The sequence below is a fragment of the Melospiza georgiana genome, chromosome 1 (assembly GCF_028018845.1).
Source record: "Melospiza georgiana isolate bMelGeo1 chromosome 1, bMelGeo1.pri, whole genome shotgun sequence".
Lineage (NCBI taxonomy): Eukaryota > Metazoa > Chordata > Aves > Passeriformes > Passerellidae > Melospiza > Melospiza georgiana.
In genome coordinates, this window is record NC_080430.1 from 42,812,463 (window position 1) to 42,831,271 (window position 18,809).

The 18,809-nt window shown below is 37.8% G+C and overlaps 1 protein-coding gene across 3 annotated transcripts in view; it reads left to right on the top strand.

Moving 5' to 3' along the window:
• Positions 1–18,809, top strand: part of ANO10 (anoctamin 10) — a 122,224-nt gene that overhangs the window by 78,184 nt on the left and 25,231 nt on the right. For all 3 annotated transcript variants that reach the window (XM_058025904.1, XM_058025893.1, XM_058025883.1), the window contains one exon: positions 2,859–2,975. In XM_058025904.1, the coding sequence (XP_057881887.1) occupies positions 2,859–2,975 (117 nt within the window). The remainder of the gene's footprint in view (positions 1–2,858; positions 2,976–18,809) is intronic.

Here is an 18,809-nt window from a genome sequence, read left to right on the forward strand (position 1 = left end):
AAACGAAATATAAACTGTTAATAAAATAGATCCATTTATTTTCAAGAGGTTTCATGCATCACATGACCCAGATTCATAATTTCTGCCTTGACAGTTTTATTAATACTGTTCTAAATTTGCAAATACGAACAGCTGGAAAAGTTATCCAAGGGAGACTGTTTATCTGCTGGCTCTTCTCAGGTTCATGGGAGTTACGAGTTGGGCTTGAGCTCAGTCTGCAGTGTGTTAAGTCCAGTGTGTTTTCTGAAGTCACAGGTCTTGCACACAGGGACATCCCCCACAGTCTGGGCACTTTATGACTGCTAAAGCTTTGTTTTCATGGGAGAGAAAAGAACATTAAAAAGCCATTCAGAGGAGTAAACCAAAGATCTACCTAACCCTGTAATTTTTAATTATTTTTTTTTTAACAATGGCTTTTAGTGGATGCCTAGGAAAGACATGACAGTGGGGCAGGCAAAAGTAGTGACTTCCCACATCTGTACTCCAACTTCTGATCCCTCTCTGGCTTGAAGATGAGTCAGAGGTTCTGCCTTCTTGTTTAAGACTGTATCCTTGTGTTTGTTGGCTGAGTAGTGCTTGCATGAAAAGTAATTTCTGAGAAGGAGCTAGTTAGGTAATCCTGCAGTAAAAGTCATTACATAGAAAAGTAATTTAAAACATGTTGCTCTTCTAAATTTATTTTAAAAGATACAGTGTTTTCCAGGATTAAATGCAGTGGTTTTGCTGCGTTTTGCTCTGATTTCCCTAGATGTCTCTTCTATTCCTCCCTCACCTGTATTAAAAATGGGGAAAACATAGGCAGTCTCTATCCTCCATAATATTATTTACATTTCCTTGAAATTATTTGTTGTATTTTCTTAAAAGCTGTTTGAATTTGGAACTACTTTGAAGTCTCTGTATAAAGTTACTCACTTATCTCATGTTTTTTAAAATTCCTCAAGAGGCAGTGCTTGAATAATTACAGTTGCAAACTTTGATTTTCACTCCTTAATATGATTTCAAAAATACTTTTTTTTTTTTTTTGGTTGAGTAATGTGAGATGAGCCCCAGTGCAAAGGACTTTAGGCATCTAGAAGTGACATTGTGTGATGCTGTCTCTTTTTAACTGTTCTTTGTAACTTTTCAGATAAATATAATTCTCCGGATACCTCAATTTTTGTTAATTCTGCCTTAAGCATAAGATTTTAGCCCAATTCTGTTATTTAGTTTTGAGTAATTCCCAATTTGATCTCTTTATTTTTACATTTACACATCAAAATTATATCTGTGGGTTAGTTACTCCCTTTCAACCTGTGATTACTTCTGACTTCTGCATAGGAGTACTGTTTGTCTTGTTCAGTTGTTGTTTTCAACATTTTACCTTTTTGCATTTAAGAAATTCCTCCAGAGCTGACTCTGATCCATGTTTTATTGCTGTGTGTTTTTAGCATAAACCAACATTATTTGCTATCATTTTTTTTTTGGAAAAAAGGTTTCTTAGTAGCAGACAGTATTAACTAGAGGGGGAAAGGAAGATCTAAATGAGGAAGAGAATGTTGTACTGTTGACATAATTTTTTTAATAATATGGTATTAATCATTGCATTACACACAAATCAATACCAGTTGATTCATTAAACTTTTAGTCTTTGTTTGTTGATTGTATCAATTTTCAGCCTTTCTTTCACCTCTTTAAAGAAGGTATTATTCCTTGTAATGTTTGTTTCTTTGACCTACGTTTCTGCAATACATTTTAAGAAATATTTTAACGTATGGCTCTTTGTCTCTTGTTAGCATAATCATACTTTTTACTTTAGTTCTTATATATTAGCTTGTTTAGAATTTCATCACAGCTTCTTTGAAGCCTGTAGTATTTTCATTAGCTTCTTGCTTGTGTAATACCATAATCTGAGGGATTTTTTTGTCTGTTATGTTGTTATTTGTGTGCCCAAGTCCATAAAGATCATACAGTTCAGCAAGATGGTATTTCAGAGAGGAGCACTGCTCTGCTTCATTTTATATGTTAAAATTCGAGGGAATTTGGGAAACAGTTTGTATGTGCTACCTGAATTTAAGCATCTCCATGAGTATCATTATGGTGGTGTAAGCATGTGCTTGAAGTTAAGCATATATAACATATAAGGCACATTTCAGTGTTGCTTTATCTTTCTCAGCTGGGAGCAAGTTCCTGCTTACAAATATGCAGTATATTGTCAGCTCAGGCCTTGATAGAAGATTTATTATTCAGATTGTAATTGACATAAATGAAGAAACAAAATTACTGACTTGACAGTTTGGCATTTGTGTTTTGTGAGATCGTGCATATTTAAGTGAAATTTAGAAACTGCTCAGTCTCTAATTTTGCAATAAATTATGACTGATTTGACATCTTATATATGGAATGTTTCTCCATTTCCTGAAAAGTTTCTGTTCATGGGTGTGCCACTTCTTTAAGGATTATATTTGTGTGTGTATATATATATTTGTATACATGTAAAAAAATTCACTCTGAAACTGTATATACTGGGTGCAGTATATACTATCTTCAATTCCTATACACCAATAATACATTTTAAAAGCTATTATTTTATCTGGAATCACAAATACAAAATTCAATTAGAATGTATAGTATATAGTGAAAATAGGATTACTATGGAAATAAGGCAGACTATCTGTGTTTAGATTCAAATTATGAATGACTGCAAACAGAAAACATATGGAGTAGCTGAGGCTTAATGTGGTTATAGTGAGCTGTGTTGTACATGTCACAAGAAATCATTGTTTATACCTCTGTTACTAAAATTTAGTAATATTATGCTGTTTACTCCACGATTCAAACTCTATAAAACAACATTTTTCTTTTTCCTTTTTTTTTTACAGCACTTGCTACTAGCAATAAAGTTTATCATGGCGTTTGTAATTCCTGATAAACCAAGAGATATCCAGATGAAACTCGCCAAATTGGAATTTGAATCTTTAGAGGCTCTCAAACAACAGGTAAGAGCATTTCAGATGCAGCTTCATTTTCTCTTAATCCATCATTACTTAAGAAGTGTAGCAGGGAGCTTTGACATATTTTTCTGTCCTTTCAACCCACCATTATATGCAAATCCACTTCAGGAAAATGATGTGCCCTTTCAGACAGCTTGAAATTCCTGATGTGACTGGTAGTGTGGCACCTTATAATGTCTATTTTCCTCATGTGTGCAAACATACCTTGTTTATATTGTCACTTTTAAGGAAATTAGGCTCTATGAAATCTTGTTTCAACTCCTGGAGGTATTTGTTATTACAACACTAGAATTTCTTTCATTTCTGAAATACCATCACAAGTAAAACAAGTTAACTTGGCTCTAGTAGTAATCAGAAATTGTAAATAGTCTGAACATGTTTGAAATAATTGTTTTGAGAGGAAATAGTAATGTTGCCCTATTTTACTGTCCATACAGTAGTCTCATTTTATTGTGTAAAAATATAGTTAACAAACATTCCAAAGCAATTTAGGAAAATAAGAAACTAGATTGTTTTACTGAAAATTTCTGTTTTGGCCAATGATTCTGTAGAGTCAGTGGTGGAGATCACAAGAGATGAAGAGTTGCATGGGATTGCCTTCAGTAGGATATAGAGATCCTACAGAGCTGGTTTTGCAATGATGGCATTCTTTAGGAGTTTCTGACTGTACAATGCTAGATGGGATTTCTAAGCTATCTTACATATCAGAAAATTAGCTAAGAATAAAAACTCCAGCATTGAGCTGCAGAGACTGGTTTCCCTATTTCTTGTTGTTTCAGATATTTTTGTACTTGATGGTGGTTTTACGTGAACATGTTGTTTGTGTGCTTGACATGCACGTGTGTAAACTCCTCTATACTATTTATTATGTGTGTAAAATGGAAAGTTACTTTTTAAAGTGTCTACTGTAGCTGCATTTGACAAAATGATCTCTTGATTCTGAACAAACTGAGTCTATAAGCAATCCACCGCCTTTTGTAGTTAAAATCCCACAGTTTTGTGTGATACTAGAACATCACTATTGAGGTTGGTGCTGTGTTTCTTAATCAGCCCTGACATACATAATCCAAATCACAGTTGTATCTAATGCCTGATAGTTTTGTTTTGTTTCTCTCTAGTAGGTCAATATGAAGTTACCAGGAGCTGACCAGGGAATCTCATGGGATTTTTAGATAATATTAAAAGGAACAGGACTACATTTCTATTTCAGCTGTTCTTTCTCTGTTTTCATTTTGTAGACAGGCAAAACTAGGTCACGCACTGGAATGTTAAGGCCAAGTGAATATAGTCACCTTTGGTCGCAATGTTCCAGCTGGAATATGTGCAGAGTCTCTTTCTATGAGTGTGCATGTCAGCAGTTAGGTCTTCATCTCCTATCCTAGCATCTGTGCATTCCTACAATGATATATGCCTGATTCCCAGTTTTTCAGGGTTGCTTCATTAATTCAGTAGCAAAAAGCTAGTCTGAATTTCAGCAAAAGCCAGAAACCTGGCCTAGTTCTCACCTATGCTTTCAGACTTCCTAAAGGATCTAGGGAAGAGTATTGGCTGAGTTTCAAGTGCCTTGATAGGTAGTTTAAATGCAAGTATATGCCATCACCTTTTTAGATTTCCCCTGATTGATACTGTGCTATATATGCCACAGACATGTAGATATTTGGACTTTCTTCCTCGTTCTGTAGTGTTTTTTGAGTGAAAAAGATCTGCATTTAAAAGTAGTACATTGGCACTGCAAGAAGATACCAAAACATTTCGTTCAGAAGCACATTTTATATTTCTTCCTCTTGTTACTGAGACTCAACATGGTAATTTATGCTGTATATCTTACTTTGAAGCAAAAAATAAGAACAACAAAATCCCCCAAAACATGTATTCAAAACAACAGGCATAAATATCTGGGGTAAATATGTTGCAGGATCAAGTGTTATGAAGAAACTGGTTTGTATACTTTTGTGCAAGTATGCATCACATTCCTTTCTTGATGCTATCCAGACATGCATTCCATTGTGTTTTACCATACAATCTTTTGGAGTACTGCTGTCTTGGGATGTAGCTATTAGAAAGGTACTAACAGTGCCATACTGTAAACTCTGAGATGCCAAAACAGATTATTGGGCTCTGTATATAGTGCATAGAGACAAGATCTCCTAATACAGCTGCTTTGAACAGTTATATTGATTATGTTTGGGATCCTTAACTTTAGGCAGTGGGAGTACTTTTACATTTTCATTAATGCCAAGCTAATTGCTTTTTAACATGGTGCAGTGGGACTGTAACTATTCTGTGTTCAAATCCATTTGAAGACTTGAGTGTCTATTTGAAAGGGATTTTAGAGACTGGAGTGTCTCAGGTCTCTAATAGAGATGAATAGTCAAAATTAGAGCTTGTTAAAAAAATCCTACTTTGAAGGGTAAAAAATGCCATTAAAAAAAAAAAAGAAGTCATTTTATATTGGAATGTCAGTCTTGTTTTGAAGTTCTCAAACTTTAGGAAAGGTTTTTAGAAACTCTTGAAATGCTTCTTTGAAACATTTCTTTACATAGTTTAAGACTGTTGAAAAGGGGTAGACTGTTGAATGGGTTGAATAATGTGGTTTATTTTGAGAAATACTTTGTTATGATACAGTTCTAGTGTTGTTTGTTTATGTAACTTGTTTGTTAATGTAACTCAAGACAAAGTGTGTTCATCTTTCTAAATCCAAATTGGAGGATGTGCTACAGCTGTAGATTTTGCTTCGGATTTCCCTGGTATCCTTCAATGGAAAGAATGATAGAGGAGGCTGGTTAGACTCTGTTTTTGATGGGACCTGGGGCAGAAAGTAAATTAACGTGAACTTCTTTGTAGAGTACTAAAGAGACTATGGATCAAGATTCTTGGAAGAGGAGCAGGAGCAACTCCTTTCACACTCCCTAAAGTGTTGTCAGGTTCTTTGTCGTCTGGAAGGAAGCCTGGATAATGGGCAACTAGAAATGGGTATTGCCAGGGTGATGGGCCCATCAGGATCGTTTCTGGGGAAGTAGCCACTTGGTAAAGTGGAGTCAGGTGCCTGAGACTCTCCCTGCATCTTTGCAGTACTCTGCTCTGTGCCAGTACTTGCTACAAGCACAGAAGCATGCCATGCTCTTTGGTCTAGTTCCTATTTTAGGGAGGCCTAAGTATAGATGTGCCTGCAGGCAGCATGGGAACAGTCAGTTAATTCTCCAGTGGTTCAGGAGTTACCACTGCTTACATTGCACATGGAAATAATGATGACAAACTTGTGTGAGGTCACTATCTAGCGTTTTCAGGGCAGTGACAGTAAAAGTTTCACTAATAAATACTTCAGCTTCTGGATAGATCAAAGCTTAATGAATAGACAAAAAACCCTCGTGGTTGGAGTTGGGTCAGCCATATATCCTTACAAAAGGTTTAAGTTCCAGAAACACAAGACAACTACAGATGAAACAGCATAATTTTCATTTTATGGACTAGGTTACACTCATGTTTTCAGGTATTAGGAGATCTCCCCAGTATTACCTTCTTCCAACTGAGGCAAACATCAAATATACACCTTTTTTCTGCACTGAAACTAGACCCAGGCAAAAGATAGCCCAATTGGGAAACAGTAATTATTCATGCAATTACTTTCTGATCATGAAGTACAGATAGTATGAACTCCAAGATAATGTATAACTAGTTAATATTTTTCAGGGAAAGATAGTGTGTTAACACTGATTGACATTGATGGGGAATGCCTATCTTTTCACAAAGTGCAACTCATTACACAGCATCAATACCAGGTCTGAAAACACAAGCTCATTGATAGGAAAATGCTCATTTTTTGTGGTACTTCTGCATTAAAACATCTGAATTACATAAATCAGGTAAAGATGTTCTTTCTTATGGCATCTCCTGCACCAGTCTCTGAGCAAGATAAACATAGCCCTGATGGCAACAATAGAGAAATACATTTTCATGCAAGAATTGGCTTTTTCAGAGTAACTGTAGAGGACAAAAACTGTTCTTAAGCTGGAGCAGAAATGCAGATATGGAGGATTTTTTGCTCTGTGCATCCCTTCCCAGTTTCATCCCTATCCCTTACCTCTAAGGGGACCTAATCTATAAATATCCTGTCATCCCTGTGCTCTTGACTCCTTCCTTAGTGTTCTAGCCATCAGTGGGCAGTATCTCTTAACAGGAATGCCTTTCCTTCTGATATGTGAAGCCTTTCAGTGCTTCCTCTGAAGAAGCGAGCCCATCTGTTAGGTATCTGCTGTCCATCTGTAAATATTCCACCAGAAAGCGACTCCAGACAGATAAGAGGCTCATGAGTAAAGGGCCCAGTCAGCTGAGTGACAGCTGTCACCCTTCCTCAACTGGCAGTAATGAAAAGGGTCAGGCTTAGTGAGCACCAGCCATGAAAAGATGCTTCCTTTATCCTCCCTGGTGTATTTCTGTTCAGAGAGTGATAAAGCAATGCAGTTAAGACCTTTTGCTCTTTCATACAGTATCTCCCTTGGCAGTTGTACCATCCATATGCAATTGCTTAATGGCAGTGCTGTGGTCTGGATATCCGTAAACAATTGCTTCAGTTGCTTTAGAGTGATGTCCAGGTGTTTGTGTGTCACTACTGTTCCTTGCTAATGATTTCCAGCAGAATAACAAGTTTTTTTAATTAACAGTAGGTGCAGCATTCACTAGGATTTCTCCAGCAATGTCAACCTTTTCCTGAAAATGGGTCTTGTTTCTCAGTTCCCTCTCAAGGAAATGGAAGAATATAGGAATGCTGTGACTGATCTCTGCATCATCATCATCACTCACCAGAGGCTTCTTCAAAACATGGCAGTGTGTTTACAACCTTCTTTTTGAAAAGATAGTGAGACAATGACAGAAAGAAACAGGTGTCTGTTCACCTAGGTGCAGTCATATGGAAAGTTTAAATCCTTCCTCCCTCCCTCTGCAGGTATTTTGGTATGAGAAAGTTGCTGTTCTCTCAGTGAAAACCGGATTCAGGTAGTTTCAGTGCCTTATTGTTGCAATTCACTACACTGCAGCAGCTTTAATAATGGCAAGGTTTCTGGTTTCTGACTGCAACTGCTGAACCTTGCCATTTCCCCTGGGAATAGTACCCACTAGCACTAATCACATCCTTTCCAGCAGGAATACTCTGTGCTGGCCTGTAAGAGTGTGTAGCCTCTCTAAGAACAGCTTCCTTTAGCTCAGATCAAAACAGAAGTATTGCAGACTTCAGGGTCTTCTGTATGTGTGACATTTGTGCAGTCTCCTTGCACCTCTTCAAGCTGTTTTTGTTGCAGAGATTTTCTGTGTGCTAGCATATCATGTGTCTCAAAATATGACTGTGGAGGTGATGGGCCAAGATGACGTGACTTATCAGTGAGCCTCAGAAAGGACCCTTCTCTTTTTGTGGTGGAAGGAAGAGAACAGGATCTTTGTTTTTAACTGTCTAACATTGGAGGAGTGTAAGTCGTTAGTTCTTAACATCCTGTTTATTTATCGTGCATGGAACTGAAGACAGTTTTTTGTGAGTCTGAACCAAACTCCTGTATTCTGCCTTATTTGATGCTATAATTACCAGAATTTAGAGGGACCTGTAGTTTCAGGACTGCCCTCAAAACACCACTGAAGCTTGTTCCATGCTTGCTGGCAATGCTTCAGTCAGACTGGAGGAAGGGAAAGTAGCTGACATGAAAAGATGTCATTCAGATAATCTAAGATTTGCAAAACAGCTTGTAGGAAAGACTGCAGAAACTTGAGCTTAAATATTGAATTTAGGTTGAAACAGAATATGAGTACATAAACCAATTGCTTTATCTTTTGACACCACTCTCCCACCAAAAAATCCTTGAAAATAGCATTGTTTCTAAAGAAAAAAAAATATTTTTTAAAAAGCCTCATTTCTTTCTGAAGAAATATGCAGCTGCACTTTTTTCTTTGGCTCTATGGGTTTGTGTAATCAGATATAACTCACAGCTGATGTTAAAATAAAACCATTGCTAATCATTGTTGGTTGCTGTGGGTTTCTTTTAAGAGGGCAAACCTGTTACTTCAACTTCACAAATTCAATTTTTTTCCTGTTGAATAGGAAGAACACTTTCAGGCATGTCAATATAACATTTCAATATGTTTGGTAGCAGTAGGATATAATGCAAGTAAGATTCATTATATTTTCAGGTTTTTTATATCAGTTTTTTTTAAGCCTAGAAAGACTTGCACCCAGTCATAGAACATACTGTGCTCAAACATAGTTTTGACAGGGCATTTCAAACATGAATTCCTTTAATCCTGGAGCTTTCTTGAGAGTATGTTAATGAAAATTTCTTTCAGTAGAAAAGTGTTAGCAGAACAAAAATAAATTGTGTTCTTTGAAGAAAGGAAAAGTAAAATCAAATTTGGGAAGGAGATTTGTGTCTCCCCATTTGCTACTTTTCAGCTGAAGGTGAGATGACAACAAGTTTATCTGGTTTGGAATAAGTTCAACATTGAACTACGGGACCCTTGAGAGCTAACAGTAGAAATATAAACTTTTTAATAGGCATATTGAGATGGTAGATGGTACTTTTGCAACAAATAATGCACCAACTTTCCAGCAGGTGTAACTTTCTTTTTCAGCCAACTCTGTGGCTGTTGCTTGGGGTAAAATTGTGCATCACGTTATGTTTCCATAACAGCTGAATCTCTCTGGAAAGATAACCCATTTTACCTTTTTTTCACATCCTGACCTAGAGCCTGGTGGTGGAATGAACATCAGTCAGTTCAGTACTTTCGTTTTGCCTGATGTCCCAGGTCACTGACAAGATGTGATCTCAACAAGGAAACCTGGAGTAAGGGGATAGGATAAAAACTAGGTTAAAATTGTCCGTACTGTAAGACTGCTGCAGCTACGTGAGGCTTTCATAGTTTCAGAACCCAGTGGGGTTCCCAATTATGTGTGTACTAGTTTGAATGCAAGGCAAGAGGCTGCTCCACTTCCCATACAAATGAGGGTAAAGTGCACAGTGAGATTTGATCTCAGGAGCTCTGGTAACAGCCTCTTACAGGGCATTCAAGTGTAGTTACAGACTTCTAAATGTGGTTGTATCTGTTACTGAGAAGGTGAAGAACTAGAGTGAGAAGCAAAAATTAAATCTCTTCTCATGTTAAAATTCCTTCGAAATAAAAGAATCCCACCAGGTTGCACTTACCATGCTTTGATAATGGGATTGTCTTATAGAACTGAATAGAATTTGATGATAAAAGAATACAGTATTTGTTGCAAGCAGCTGTGGACTCCTAAACACCTATTGCATTTTAAATATCCTTTTCCCTATGCCACCTCAAAAGATCCCTGTAAGAATAATGGACTTTAAGAGGTAATGCTAGTTTATTAGAAATAATTAAACTTGACTCTGGAAAACTTTCTCTGTGAGCAGGAAGACAAATAAGTAGGATGCATCTCAGCTTTTCGGAGATGATTATTTCAGGCAAATTTTAGGTGTTTAACTCTTACTGATTGTACAACTACCACCCCTCCTCCCAAGAAGATCTCTGTCATCCTGTCTACAGGAAGAGTATTCTGAGGTGTAACTGGAGACCAAAGAGCAGGAACCCACAGAATTCCTGAAAAAGAGGAAAAAATTTCGAAGTGGATTCATGTCTGCATGTTGCTAGTGATGACACTTGTACCAAGATTGGGTCTTTGCACATGCTGCACAGCCTGATTATGGTGATTCTAAGAACAAGTCTTCACTAGGGTATGTTGCCTACACAGCCAATGGGCTTTTGTTCATTTTTGATTTTGAAAAAATCTCTATGCCTCCTGGTGCTGCCTGCAATACTCCCACTTTCTGTGGTATGAGAAATAGCACTCTGATATATATTTGCCATTTCAATAAAACTCATGGCAAATAGTAAAGTTCTTGCCATATTGATTAATTTTTATTTCAAAATGAGATGTTAATTGCTTGTCTGGATAACATAAAAAGAAAAAAAGTAGGTAATGTGTGTACCTTTTGTTTAAATTCAATGGTGTGCATTAATACTTAATTTTGTTGTAAATACATAACTGTAGCACATGCTTTTGGTGTGTTAGAGGAGTCCTTGTGCAAATGTTTTTCACACTTTCATCACAGACAAGTTTGTGAAGGTGGTTTCATGGACTGCTGCTTCTGACTCTTTCAGATATCTAATTCTGTACCTTCTCCCAGCATCTAAAGAGCTGATATAGTTGAAAATTTATTGACAGGGTGATTTTAAAAAGGTAAAAATTGATACTTGTCTCTGTTGTGTATTATTTTCTCTCTTTTTCAATCTATGGTGTTGACCTGAACCTGTAAGTTAGAGGCATTATTTTAATGGGCAGCCCAGGGTTATTTTATAATCACAGGTATGTTCAGGCAAACCAGGTATAAACAGTGTCACCAGTGGATATAAATACAGAACGTTTTCATTTAATTCACAAGAGACAGCAAAATCCCTTGGTGCAGTCAAGGACTGTGTTGCAGAGTAAGAGAGGAGAAGCTGCTGACACTTTGATCTGTCCCTTACTGAATCCATGCTCAGTACCATCTTTCCTTATACTTTCTGCTACAGCTATGCCTTGAGCTTTAATCTCATTAGGGATCTCTTCTGCAAAGACCACTCCTTTGGCTGTCACAGAGTGAACCCTATCAAGCATGGCTTGGATTCCTGTCACACAAGCAGTGACAATTTGTGCAGTGTATCTCCCAACTACTGCTCTGTACCAGTAATATCCATTAAGACGATATTTTTTTCTACAAACTTGCCTTAAACCATTAACTTTCCCTCACCCTCTTACCTGGTTGGAGTTCAGGATGGATGGAATGGTTGCTCTTCCTCCTCCAAAACTAGGCAAAGACTGCATTGCAGGAGGTTTCAGTCTTTGAATGCATCTGTCTCTTGAGGTGTTTGTCTGGGGACATCTGCCTGGCAGGTAGTGCAAGTGATTGACTCTTAGTCAGATTACCATTCCCTAGGAGTCACTGAGTTCCCAACATATGGCAACATTTGAAATTTGGCTTGGGGCTTTTCTGCCACTCATAATTTCCTAGAACAAATTATCAATTCATATTTCATTTATAGTCTTATAATTTATGCACATTATTTGGCAACCCAGTTTTGTCTACTTGTCCTTTTTGCTGCTTCTCAAAATTAGTGATAATTCAAAAATTTGAACGTAGTCAAATTTGTGCTGAGGAAAACCTTCCAAGTGAACAGACGGATATGAAGCAGCTTGGTCCAACAAAGGTGGTTTTATTTGTTTTGACTCCATTGTATTTGAAGGCTTCTGCAAACTCTACATATGCTCATCCATGTCAGCTGAAATGTAATTATGTCTGATGGTATCTCTGTTGTATCAGAATAGACACCACCCACTTATTCATAGATAATGAGCAATTATGTGATCTGTGTCAGTACCTGTTTTCTAAGACTTGCTGGATCCATGATATAAGGAATTTTGCTACCATGTCATAAATAATTTTGCCCTTTACCAGTATCCAGACTGACACCTAAACTGTATTTAAACACATTCTTTAAGAGTTTGTGATTTCACAGAATTATAGACTGGTGTAGTTCTGAAGGGACAGCAAGAAGTCATCCAGCCCACATCCCCATGTTGAGCTAATTGATGTAACTGAAGCTCCTTGTGGACAAGGAAAGGTCATACTTTTAAAATAAACACTTTGTGCAGAGTGACATTTTGTTAGAGAGGTTTTTGGGAGTTTTCTCCTATTTGCTTTGGATGATTAAAATAAAATCCATATTTTTTCTTTCTGGAACAGTTTGAACTATATGAGAGATTTGCTTTGAAAAAACTTGCATGTGTCACAACAAAAAAGCCCAACCTCTGTCACTAGAGAGATGTAAGCACACTAACTCCAAGTTGATAGGTATGTGTGGCAGAACAACACCAGCAAAATTTAGTATATGTGGTTCACAGATATGGTGAGGAAAGCAATATTTTCACTAATGATTGTGTAACTCTGGTGGAGATACGCTGTTCAGTGGTGGACACTGCTTGATTGGAATAAAACTGGTAAATGATGAGGAACTGCAGAAAATTTGATCCCTTAGCAGGGCATGACAGGATGTCCAGTGTCTGAGGAAGATGCAGAGGGTCTGTGCATGAAAGGGAAAGAAAATGGAGAGTCCCTTTTTCTCCCTGTGCCACCTCAGGCAACAAAACCAGGACCCTATGTTGAGTCACTTTGCTACAAGCAGGTGTGAGGTATCAACCAGAAAGAAGTTCTAACTTGCTGTTATCTTCATTTCCTGCAACCGACTAGCTTCCTGACGAGGAGACTGGTGGCACTTGTACTGTCAAAGGAACTTGGTTTTGGCATTTCTTAATGGGCCTGTATTATTAGGGAATCAGAAAGGAGCTGTGATGGTGTACAAGAATACAGGAGATGATGATGATGATACGAAAGTCTGCAGAGATTAAGCTCTGATGCTTTTTCCAGCTAATGCACGTTTGAGATGCTTGTGAGAAGTCTCTGTTTACCACAGGGACATTTATAAGCCTTTTGTTTCAGTTTTAGCAGTTCTTTTTAATACATGTACTAGTGATTCTCATAAATGAGGTGACAGCCTGTGTCGTAGGAAGGGGACCAGGACACCAGCTGGTTCATCACAGGTCCAGTTTATTGAAGAAAGCATCAAACACTTATACAGCAAATAATAAGCTTATGAATATTCTGCAAGCCAAGCAATCTATTGGTTAAACGATACCATTGACTCTTCCTCATTCCTTTGGGCCTACATCTCTCTTTTCTCACGTCTCTTTCACTATTTGTTATCATACTACAGCTAGGCCCAAGGACACACTATCTAGCAGGTGCAAAACTTGGAATTAGCCACGGCTTTGTACTTTTCCAGTCTCTAGTCACCTAATTTTCCCAACAAGCCTGAACCAGCAGTTTGTAACCTTTGCTGCCATAATACAGGGGGGATTATTTAGGGACAATTTATTTAGGTTGTCAAGAAAAGGGTGAGAGATGTCGTTATGTGAGTTATGTAGGTATGTATTTGCTAGTGCATGACTTCTTGATGAAAAGGTCATGTGGCCCAGTGTCTGAAATCAGACATTACATAAAGGAGGCATGATTTTGTATCTGTAAAAATAGGTGGATGTTGGTCCAAATTAGGAGGAAACAAGTGTATGAGGGACAAAAAGAACTTTCGTCAAAGATAGTATGCCATCTCTACCAGCATCCAAAATGTCTAGAAAAGAATAGGAAAATGTGGCAACTAGGTGCTGTACTTCCTCCTAAAACTCCCACAATTTCCAGTCATTTCTAGCTCCTGATTTTTCTAGGACAGCTGCAGTATCTTTGTATTTAGTAATCTTCAGTTATTCTTTCTTCCATGGTAGCATTCTGTTCCCTTTTGAACCATTTTTGGCTTTAGGATCTACAGTTTCCTTCAGGAAGCTGTTCCACAACTCATTATCCTTGGTGCCAAGGATATAGGATGATTATTTGCAGATGTTTTAATATATTTCAGTTGGGTTTACTGGGAAAAAGTCTTTAGCTTTTGTATATGAGAAGAGATATTTGGCCAAATTGTCATGGAGGTCTTTTTGCCTTCTGTAATACATGATTTTGAGTTTCTGTAACTTTTTTTTTATGGGCTTTGTGGAAAATATGATGGCTTGATTTACTTTTAGCTTGTTAATGATGCTTGCAAATTTGCTTTAAGGTAATTATTATAATCAAATCACATGCTTCAGGGCTTTAGCTGACTCCTTTTTTCCTCTGTTTATGTATAGATGGTCAAATAATGTGCATTGGTACAAATAGTCCTGTTTCTTGGAGGCCAGGTTAACATTTTGCTAACACAATGAAAGCTAGACAGATTACCAAATTTGGGGAAATTCAAGTTGGCAGGATTCCTGTAGTTTCTTTTCTTCCACCTGATTACAGTACCTGAATTGATTTACCTAATCTGTTTCTTGCCACCAGAGTGGGGATATTAGGTGCTAAGGGTACTTTCCTGTTCATTTTTAATGGAAAACTGCTTCATCTGCCAAAACATGGAAAGTCTGGAGCACTGCCAGTTTGGTAGTTGTTGTTAGACAAGATATCATGACTTGGTTTGGTCTCATGGCCTGTTGTGTTTTTGAAGTATGCTCGGCAGTTAGACCACAACGTAACAGTGCCATGATATTGTTTATTTTCTTAAAATAGCTAAGGTCATCTCTGTCACTTTGTACAGGGACACTTAAAAGTCCTGTCTTTCAAGCTTTGTTAACTTTATGGAAGAAGAAAATATTGCACTGATGAGGAATAGGTGCATATTCATGCATATATTGTGTTATTTACATGTGTGACTCTTGCATAAAGTTGTATTGTGCATCTGAAATTTTAATTTAATTCTAAATTAAACATTCCATTAGTAATTAGCTTTCTTATGAGAGGCACTTATGTGCAGAAGGATTTGTCTCATGCAAGGAGTACTAAAAAACACAGAAGTTGAATCTTTCTGCTTGGAATCTCCTGTAGTTCTAGGGGGACATTTTGCTTAGCGAGTTCTGGCCAGCACCTCCATAATGTATAGCCGAATTCCAGCAGCCCCTGCTTTCTGCCTACCACTAGAGTTGCATCTTTCCTTTGTAACTACTGATTTACTTTATTTATTTTCTTAAAGGCATCTTTATAGTCACAATAAGCAGGTTTTGAAAAGTTCAGCTGACTGTAGGCAGCTGCTTTCCCTGGAGGATATGCATTTAAAAGTTACTGTCTTTCTACTTAGGTATTGTGTGTGCATAATATTTTCCAGCAAACATTAATCGTACTGGGTAGCTTTGAGGGCAAAACTGTTGCACTAAGATAAACATTTGAGAGTCTGCTTTAATGCCCAAAGCCTCTTAGCTTTTTTAGGTCAATTTATCTTGTATCCTCTGACTGTGTTTCTAAGCTTGCTACTGCTAAATGCTACTTTTTAAATTCAGATTCTGTGTTCTGTTTTTGTTGACAAGGTTAAAGAGAGGGTATCTCACAATTATGGTCCCAAATTCAATGGCAAGAAAACCAAAACCAGAGTGGTTCTTCTTCCTTAGAGCTGGCACTTAAGAAGTAAGATGGTTGTTTTATACTTGCATATATATATATATATATATATATATATATACACTTTATATATAGCATCTCTGGTTTTTGTATTCTGCCAGTGTCATTATAATACTGGTGCTAAATGAGGCTGTTAGGCTACAACGTGTTAGGAGGTAAACTTTTTGTTGACCAAGAATGTAGGAGTTCATTATTTATACCTAGAGTTTCTGGAAAAGACTTTATTTCACAAATGTTTTCTGCAAGCTATAAATTATTATAAACAATCATATTAAAAAAATGCATTATGTATTGTGTAACTCTGCTAGAAAAGGCAAATAGAGGTAATTGTCTTAAAAATACCTTGTTATTTACATTGATACCAGCAGAGATCTCAGATATCACTTGGTAAGAACTATTTTTTCACAGAATATGTTCAAAACTTGTAGCTTTGTTAAATACTTGAGTTAAATACTACTTACTACTCAACAAATTTTCTTTCCCTACCTCCTTAGTGAATGCCCTTGGTTAATATCTGCCATGCACTCAGTGAGAGATTAAATTACTGGGGACTGAGAAGAAAAAGCACTTGTAAAAACACAGGTTTCTCCTGCTGTGAAACCATGGCTGTAGTGTGCAAAATGTGATTTTTCTAAAGCTAGGTTTACTGGCAGGGGATATATGTGAAAATGTCCAAAAAGCAGAGACCTCATCTGTTCCTGCTGGTAGCTAGCATGATGCCATTAGTGTCTGTAACTGGGGAGCTCGGCGGGCGGGGGAAGTGAGGCAGGATTGTTTGGAGTTCTTTAAAATGTCTCCTTGAAAGCCAGATAGTGAGAGAGGTAGAGAGGGAGAGCTGTCAGATAGTCAAATATCTGGGAGATGGTGTGGCTGTCACAGTATATGGAAGTTATGTAAGGTGTATAAGCATGTTACATAAGAGCTCCCCTGTGCTCCAGGTCACCGGCTGTGCTTCCAAAACTCAGTGCCACCCGCCTGAAACCAGCCTGGAAACACACACAGCACTCTTGGAAAATGGGCATATCTGTTATTGCTGCAGCAGTGGCAGCATGATTGCATGAGAGACACATATCAAAATATTCAAAAGTATTACAATGATTTGTAAGAAGAAGAGAATCAAGTGTCCGTGAGAATTTTTTTTAACTGGGTATCAGTATAAAATAATAAATCACATACAGCAACTTATATTGCAGTGGAATGTGTTTCAGTACTATAAAGTGGTGGGGAGTTTTTAGGCCCAGCAGGAAGGGCCTGCTCTTTACATGCAGTCTGAAAAACCATTTCTTTGCATTTGCAAAAAAAGAATTGCAGCTCAGCATTTTTTTTTTGCTAGTTATTTTGTTACTAGTAGTAAAATCTTCTGCAGATTTAACTTCAGTTCTCCTGCAAATAGAAGCATGGATATTTCTCATGGGGGAATATTTGCTGAGGCTTCTTTAATCCATCGCAGTTTAAGATCAAAATCGAAAGGTGCTTGATGATGAGCCTTTTCCACCCTCTGCAGCACATTTTAATGGTAGCAGTAAGAGCTCAATTCTTCATGCTTCGGTCACATAGCTACAGCTCCTTCCTGACAGGGTGCCAGATATAATTTATATTACAGGTTAAATGGTTGAAATCACTGTAGTAACTGTAATAGATAACAGATGAGAACTCTATAAGACATTCTCTTCTTAAGTTATTGGGAAATTGAATTCAGCTTTGCAAAGGAGTATTCTTTTTCATCCTTCACTCTCCTCTCAAAAACTTGCTTGGGAAAGGCAGCACAATGCCTTTGTGCAGATGGCATGGAGTGTTTGCAAGGAGCTTCTTCTCATCCAGATGTTGTGGAACAAATCACGTGTCCAGAGCCAAAAGCTGACAGAGTGCTGTAATGGTCACTGTTCAAACAAAATGGGAGCAGTATTAGTTTCACTTTGTCCAGAAACAGTTTGCTTTGGTTGTGGGACAGTCACCATTAAGGTGAAGCCTCTGTACCTGACAAATATTGAACTAAACTGAACACATTTTTAATTAAAGACTGCTAATACCTGAGTCCAGCCTGTATCCCAGTTACCTCTTCTGCCTGGTGGTGCTTCTCAGACCTGCAGTTGGGTTCTGTGTTCCTACCCAGCATTGCTGCTTCTGGTGTGTTACAGTGCTGTTGGTGCAATTCACTGCCAGAGTGAGGGGCAGTTCAGCTGTGTGTCAGACCTTCCCCCCAGCCTCCTGCAGAAAGCTTTCTGCTATTTCAGTCTCTTGGCTGGTCCTACAGGAATCTCAGCTTTCCGTGAACTCTACGAAGAGACAGAAGTTTGGCAGAAGTTACTGTAGCCTGTTTTCCTTCTTCAGTGCCATGAAACACTTTTTGTCACCTCACAGTTGCTGGGATCTCAATGTCTACTTTGTGAATAAGTGCTTTTTGCGTTGTTAGTGCAAACTGAGTTTCGTGTCTTTTCCTTGAGGAAGTTCTCTGTCCTTATTTCCCATGTCTGGGAGGATTGCCCCATGGAGCCATGCTGCAGTTCCTGTTCTGTTTAAGTAGAACATTTTGCACAAACATCCTGTCCACTTGCAAGTCACTAGTCACTGGGAGCAAGATCTCTGCAGGCATTTTTATGTAATGAAATTATATCGTATGATTATTTACATGTGGAGATATGTATATGCAGTATGTGTAGCCTGTGTTCATCATGCTGCGCTGTAATTTTTTGCCACAGCAGAGTTTATCTCTTACTGGTTTCTTATCTATAAAGAAATGGGGAGCTGGTTG